We start from the raw sequence: 7,297 nt of genomic DNA, 5'->3' as shown, positions 1-7,297 counted from the left end.
GGGGAAATCTTCCCACAGTCAGAGTGGAAAGAGGGTGAGACCAGGGATCTGTCATTTCCCCCCCTTGGCGGGAACCCCTGCCAGGAGAACAAGGGAGGGTGGGGGACCCCGGGCTGCTCCCCATGACCTTGGAGCCCTCCTTTTCTTCCAGGAGATTTACCAAAACCTTCCCTCCAAGCCCACCAAAGGGGTGAGGTGAACGAAGGAGAAAACGTGACCCTGCAGTGTCAGGGGCCAGCCAGTGTTTACAAGACTGTAATGTTCGCTCTACTGAAGGCGGGAGTGGCAGGGCCCATACAGATCCGGGGTCCAGTAGAAAAGGAGACGGACTTCTCCCTCCGGACTGTGACAGTCAGTGATGCCGGGAATTACAGCTGTGTGTACTTCCAGACAGGGATTCCTTTCTGGGCTTCGCACCCTAGCGATCATCTTGAGATCCAGGTGACAGGTGAGGTTTGCACTGTAAGGAGGACCGCAGCTGGATTACCTGCCTGCTGAGGTGCTGGGACCTGAGGGAGTGCGGTGCGGGCACAGTCTGTCTCCACAAGACTCTGCAGCTTGGAGAAATCATTTAGGAAGAACCAAGGGAGGGCCAGGATTCTGTGGAACCGTGTAGAGGATCTTCTGCCAAGACAGGGAGCAGAGATGGTGGAGAACCACATAAAAGGAGGCTGGGTGGGGGCTTCCCACTGTAGGTGGCCGGATGTACTCTGGGGGGACAGGCTTCAGGGAGGGGGGATTTGCAATAATTGACCCCCACTAGGAAAATAAGATGTAGCCACAAAACCATCGCCTATCTCCTGGGCAGGGCATAATTCATTTAGACCAAAATGTGAATGACACCTCCTGGGGTTATGCAGGAGGAGGTTCTAACCAAAAGGCAGAGGAGGGGGCAGAGAGTAACAGAGCCCAGGAGGATCTTCCTGAGAAAGACTCAGAGACTGCAGCAAGATCTGTGTTCCATTTTCATTGGGACTCTAGCACTCTTGCCTTTAACTCAGCTGAGTCGAGCTTTTCTCTTCCTGCCGAGCCCTTTCTGTAGAGAGGAATGATTTTTTTAAAAAACCATGGCAAAAGTGCATAACGTCTAAGTTACCCACCTCCAGAGCGCCCTTCATCTTGCAGAACTGAAACTCTGTCCCCATCAGATAGCCTCTCTGCAACCCTCCCCCACCCCCAGCCCCTGGCTCCCACTATCCTACATTGTCTCAATATATCTGACTAATCCAGGAAACTTACCTCACTGGAATCATACGGTATTTGTCATTCTGTGACTGGCTTTTCTCGCTCCGAAATACGTTCTCAAGGTTCATCCACACCATAGCATATAGCTGGATTTCCTTCCTTGTTGAGGCTGATAACGTTCCATTTTATGGGCAGACCACATGTCGTTTACCTATTCCTCAGCTGATGGACATTTGGGTCCTTTCCACCTATTTGGCTACTGGCCACCTAGTGGCTATCAATTCTTTTGGATGTATACTCAGAACTGGGATTGCTGGATCTTAGGATAGTTCTACCTTTAAATTTTGGAGGACCCGCCACCATACTGTTTTTCATAGTGGCCATGTTCTACGTTGCTACCTACAGTGCACAAGGGTTCTGTTGGTTTGTTCAGGAAAGGGATGTTTTTTGACCCTTGTGCACTAGGGCTATTTTTGACGACTGAATTTGTCCAGGACAAGCGGAGGAAGAGAGGCCAGTAGGAACCAGGCATCCTCCTGGATGGGGGCTGAGCACCCCAGTATGGACATGAGGACCAGTCATACCTGCACAGGGCAGTAAACAGAGAACCTGGAATTTCCAAAAAGCTCATGGTGCCGGGATTCGGGGCTCCTGAGAAACGCCACGCAGGAGACGACAACAGGTGAAGTCAGTGGACCTGAGTTAAAACCACAGCTCTGGCGCTTGCTGTGAATATTCCTCCACTCAGTTCTTTGCCTGCCTTTCCCTCATCTGTCAAGTGGGGGGAGGCAGCAATGCACACCTCCGACCCATACAACTTCTGTAGGAAGGAGAGAGAATGTAAGCGATCAATTATAATGGATAGTTTTGAGGACTGTATTCAAGACACTTGGTTGCAAGTGAAAAGCACCTACCTTGACGTGACCTCGGGAAAGTGAGGGGAATAGATCAGCCCTTGGGATTAAAGAGGTCATTCAGGGTTTCCCAACCGGGCACTACTGACATTTTTTGCTGCATAATTCTTTTTTTGGGGAGGGGGGGAGAATGGTGCATCCTGTGCATCATAGGATGTTCAGCTGGATCTCTGACCTCCACCTGCTACAAGTCTCCTTTGCCAACTGGGACAACCACATCATCTCCAGACACTGGCAAGTGTCCCACGGAGTCCGGACTATGCGTGGCTAGAAACCACTGGGATCATGGGCCAGTAAATCGTGGGAAGCACATGGGTGCTACCTGCTTCAGAAACTGGAATGAGGGACCGGAGTGTTGCCCGGATTCTTTTCCCCTCTGACACTTGTTTGTGTCCTTATGGTGCTCTTTTAGTGGGGACCAGCTCCCTCTTTTGGGCAGAGAGCATGGCTTTTACGAGCTGAATTTATGAGCAGCTCACAAATTTTACTCCTGGAGAAGCATCTGACCCTCCTTCCCAGACCCAGTTCAAAACAGACAGACACACAGACAGACAGACAAAGGGACTGGGGAGGGCTGTGAACAGTCCTGGTCAGCTTAGCCTCTAGATCGATCCTAGGAAATGCTCATGAGAGAATGCTGTGCAAGAAAAACCCCAGCACCATCCAGGGTGACTCGAATGTAGGGGGGAATGAGCAGTTTCTAAAAGAAGGAGAGGAGCTACCCTCTGATCCTATGGTCTGAAATTTGTGTCCCCCACCCCTGCAATTTCATGTTGAAATCCTAACCCCTAATGTGACATCATTAGGAGGCGGGGCCTTTGGGAGATGCTTAGGTCTTAAGGGTGGAGTCCTCATGACAGGACTAGTGCCCTTATAAAAGGAGACCCCAGAAGCTCCCTTGGCCCCTTCTGCCACCCAAAAGAGCCCCACCCCCACCCCTGGACCATGCTGGCGCCCTGATCTCAGATTTCTGGTCTCCAGACCTGTGAGAAAAAGACGTCTGTTGTTCATCAGCCCCCCAGCCTGTGGCATGCTCTTAGGGCAGCCCAAAGGGACTAAGACAGCTAATAAGGGTGGGGTATCTGCTCAGCAAGGGTGTTTGCTACAGAATGGCAGAGCCCTGGACAGAGCAAGAAAATTCCAAGGTCCTGAGGTTGATCTGGAGACCACCGGCAGCAGCACGGGGTAAAGGAGTTTTCTCTCTACCCCAGGGTGGGGCCACAGAGCCCAGGAGTGAGGCAGGGAATTCACGGGTCCAGGGAAACCTTTCCTGCATTTAAGATCCAGCTACTCCATTGCCTCCTAGGTCAATGTGAAGGACATTCCCCCCAGGGATAAGTCAGGTAATTGGGAGAAAGGGAAGAACATTCAAACAACCATAGCCATTTGAACAGGGATGAGCACCTGTCACTTAGGTAGATGGCCCCCCTGTCTGGAGGAGTGTGTACCTGCTCTTGTTTTGCAAGTAATTACAAGCATTTGGATTTTAGTTAGTTAACAAGCTATCTTCCTATAGATTACTTAGCTTCTGTCTGCCTCAGTTTCCGTACCTGTTAAACGGGACTGAGAGTAGGACCGACACAAGGGACTCATGGTGAGATTTTGAGGAGTTAAAGGACCTAAATCCTTTCTAAACTGTCTGGTGGACAGCAAGTGTCATTGAAGTCATCTAAGTGTTTACTATTATTATCATTATGAACACCCCAAACGTCCCCCTCTGCATGGCAAAACAGCTTTATCAAGAGCTGCACTCCTAATGCCAGACTTTCCAGGAAACAGAGAACATCTGAGGTGTGTACCCCTCAGATGGTAACAGTAAATATCCTCATTGTTACAATGAATTACAAATATTAGTGGAGAATTACATGACCTCCTAAGGTCTTCCAGGTTCTAAAAGGGCCAAGGGTGCACGTCTGTGTCTTTAACTCAGCTCAATTGCACGTGACAAGGTTAAGCACAGATGAGATGGTCTTCAAAACATGACGCTCAAAGAGACAAAACCGGAAGAAAAATATTGTAGGTTGGATCTGCTCTCTGTAGAAGGCAGACATTTTAAATAATTTCGGGTTATTCCACAACTGGTGAGTCATTTGTTTTTTCTCTTCTTTATCCTTGGCATATAAGGAACCCTCTGAGTTTCTTGATATGCTGCTCCCAGCTTGAGTACATCAGTGACAGAACGGCTCAACTGGAAGGACCCAGGAAGCTGTTGTCAAGCCCAATCACCACCTTTCCCGTGTTCCTTCAGCAACCGTTCAAACCCTGACAACCGTCACCAAGGGCAACAGGCTGAGGAAGACAGGAGGGTGTCATCTGGGGAGTGGGGGGTGGGGGGTGGCAGGGAGATGATTGAATAGAGGTGCACTGACAGACCACTGCAAACGGAGCCCAAGAGTTTCCCTTTGGGATTCGCCAGAGCTTTTTATAAACCCTTTCGACATTTTTGGTGGTCACTGCTGGGGATGGGGGATAGAGGATGCTCCTGGCATCTAGGAGGCAGAGACCACGGAAGCTGCAAAACACCCTGTGATGCCCAGGACCCCTCCCCACCAAGAACTATCCAGCCCCGAATATCAATGGCGCCCAGGTTGAGAAACCCTGCTCCAGACCCACTGTCTAGTTTCCAGGTAGACACCAGAGTTCTTGCAGGGATTTTAAGGGTGGAGACCATACTCTCCTCCAATTCCTGAAGCCTCTAATTCCTTAAACTATGTGCCCTGGACCAGTAGCTGTTTCAGAAACTACTTACCAGAGTACTGTCTTCCTTCAAGGTCACTTGTGGTGTTTTGGGGTTTTTTTCCCTTTTATCCTGAAGTTTGATTTGTCTCCAGTTTCCCAGCAACTTCTTCAGAGCCAGACCCTAGGAGCCTGATGGTTCGTGGGGTTTACTCATCATTTCTAAAGCAGGAATGAGATCAGTGCAGTCTCTGGTTTGGAGAAGAGCAGAATGTAACTGGCAGGGGGTAGCAGGGAGGGTGAGTAGACAGGAGGTGGTTGAGTCGAACAGTGTCCCACCTCCTGACGGTGTGGCTCCACAGGACAGAGAGGCGAAGAGCTACAGGGAAAAGAGGAAACAGTGGTCCGGAGTGAACAAACTTCCCAGGCCTGCTGCCTTCTTGGAAGCTCAAGGCTGGGGGAGGAGGTGGGCCCTTCAGATGGTCTCAGGGGTCTGCTTCTTCTGCTTTGGTCAACTCGTAGCCAGCACAGCTATGGATGGTAAAGGCAATGGAGAGTGATGTGGTGAGTATCATCACATCAGCAAGAGTCCCATGCCCGGTCTCTGCTACTCACTAGCTGTGTGACCCTGGGCAACTCATGTAGCCAGTAGGCTATACACCCAGGAGATAGCTGATGTTGAGCCTGGAGGTAGCTGGAGGCAGAATTCCTTTATCCACAAAGGAGATCAGTCTTTCTCTTTGGGCCTTCAACTGATTGGACGAGGCCCACCCATATCACAGAGAGTAATCTGCTCTACTCAAACTCTGCTGACTTCAGTATTAATCACTTTTTTTTTGTTTTTTTTGTTTGTTTGTTTGTTTGTTTTTAAGATTTTATTTATTTGAGAGAGAGAGAATGAGAGAGAGCACATGAGAGGGGGGAGGGCCAGAGGGAGAAGCAGACTCCCTGCTGAGCAGGGAGCCCGATGCGGGACTCAATCCAGGGACTCCAGGATCATGACCTGAGCCGAAGGCAGTCGCTTAACCAACTGAGCCACCCAGGCGCCCACATGTTTTTTTTTTTAAGATTTTATTTATTTATTTGACAGAGAGAGACACAGCGAGAGAGGGAACACAGGCAGGGGGAGTGGGAGAGGGAGAAGCAAGCTTCCCGCCGAGCAGGGAGCCCGATGCGGGGCTCGATCCCAGGACCCTGGGATCATGACCTGAGCCGAAGGCAGACGCCTAACGACTGAGCCACCCAGGCGCCCCCACATCTGTTTTTAAAAATGAATTTTAGTTAAGATTGCATTTATTTTATTTTATTTTAATTCCAGTGTGGTTAACAATACAGTGTTATATTAGCTTCAGGTGCCACCTTCCTGGCAACCAGTCTAGACTGGTATTTGACCAAAAAACTGGTACTGTAGCCTAGTCAAGTTGACACATAAATTTAACGATCACACCCGCCTACACTCAAGTCTTGGGGTCCCTCAGGGGGTCTGGACACTTCTGGAATACACTCGCCTTTTCTTTCTGCATCCTATCTTACTTAATTCTGTTCCCTAGATAGACCTCAAACTCAGAAAACCGTCCTCCCACAAACCAGCCAGAGAACTGATAAGAATTTCCTTCCTTTTGAGAAATCTGAAAAATACTACCTAATAGAAGTAACAATCAAATAACAGATAGTCCCATATCCACCACCCAGAATTAGACTTGTTTAGTTTGTCGTATTTGTTCCAAGTTGTTTTCTTTCCACAAATAAAGATAAAAAAAAAGAGAGTCCTCTTTCCTTCTCAACATTATTCCCATTATTTCCCCCCTTCCCAGTAGAACCCTCTGCCTTGAAGCTGGTGTTATTTCTGTGCATGTTTTTATATATTTTTACTACATGGACGTGCCTTTGTAAATAATGTATAGGGGCGCCTGGGTGGCTCAGTCATTAAGCGTCTGCCTTAGGCTCAGGTCATGATCCCGGGTCCTGGGATCCAGCCCTGCATCGGGCTCCCTGCTCAGCGGGAGGCCTGCTTCTCCCTCTCCCTCTCCCCCTGCTTCTGTTCCCTCTCTCACTGTGTCTCTCTCTGTCAAATAGATAAATAAAAACTTTAAAAAAATAAATAAATAATGTACAGAGTTTTAAATTTTATTTAAATTTGATGGAGATACCACCTTACACCAGTTAGAATGGCAAAAATTGACAAGGCAAGAAACAACAAATGTTGGAGAGGGTGTGGAGAAAGGGGAACCCTCTTACACTGTTGGTGGGAATGCAAGCTGGTACAGTCACTTTGGAAAAGTGTGGAGGTTCCTCAAAAAGTTAAAAATAGAGCTACCCTATGACCCAGCAATTGCACTACTGGGGATTTACCCCAAAGACACAAATGTGGTGAAAAGAAGGGCCATATGCACCCCAATGTTCATAGCAGCAATGTCCGCAATAGCCAAACTGTGGAAAGCGCCGAGATGCCCTTCAACAGATGAATGGATAAAGAAGATGTGGTCCATATATACAATGGAATATTACTCAGCCATCAGAAA

General features: G+C 48.7%; 1 protein-coding gene and 1 long non-coding RNA gene across 4 annotated transcripts in view; one reads left to right on the top strand and one right to left on the bottom strand.

Annotated features, from left to right (window-relative positions):
* The first annotated feature begins 16 nt into the window (after positions 1 to 16).
* Positions 17 to 7,297, top strand: part of LOC102743085 (T-cell-interacting, activating receptor on myeloid cells protein 1-like) — a 10,783-nt gene continuing 3,502 nt past the window's right edge. Inside the window, exon 1 of one of the 3 annotated variants that reach the window (XM_081807713.1) lies at positions 17 to 448. In XM_081807713.1, coding sequence (XP_081663839.1) covers positions 259 to 448 — 190 coding nt within the window. In that variant the 5' untranslated portion in view covers positions 17 to 258. The remainder of the gene's footprint in view (positions 449 to 7,297) is intronic. The other 2 variants (XM_081807714.1, XM_081807712.1) reach the window with 2 other exon arrangements.
* LOC145717690 (uncharacterized) lies at positions 156 to 5,362 on the bottom strand. Its single transcript, XR_014141083.1, has 2 exons — positions 4,849 to 5,362; positions 156 to 2,005 (listed from the first exon to the last, which is right to left on the bottom strand). It is a non-coding gene; the product is annotated as an uncharacterized LOC145717690 (long non-coding RNA).

Source organism: Leptonychotes weddellii, chromosome 16, assembly GCF_054177405.1.
Source record: "Leptonychotes weddellii isolate Sample4059 chromosome 16, ASM5417740v2, whole genome shotgun sequence".
Lineage (NCBI taxonomy): Eukaryota > Metazoa > Chordata > Mammalia > Carnivora > Phocidae > Leptonychotes > Leptonychotes weddellii.
Note: the sequence above shows the minus strand (reverse complement) of the source record. Positions and strands in the feature narration are given on the sequence as shown.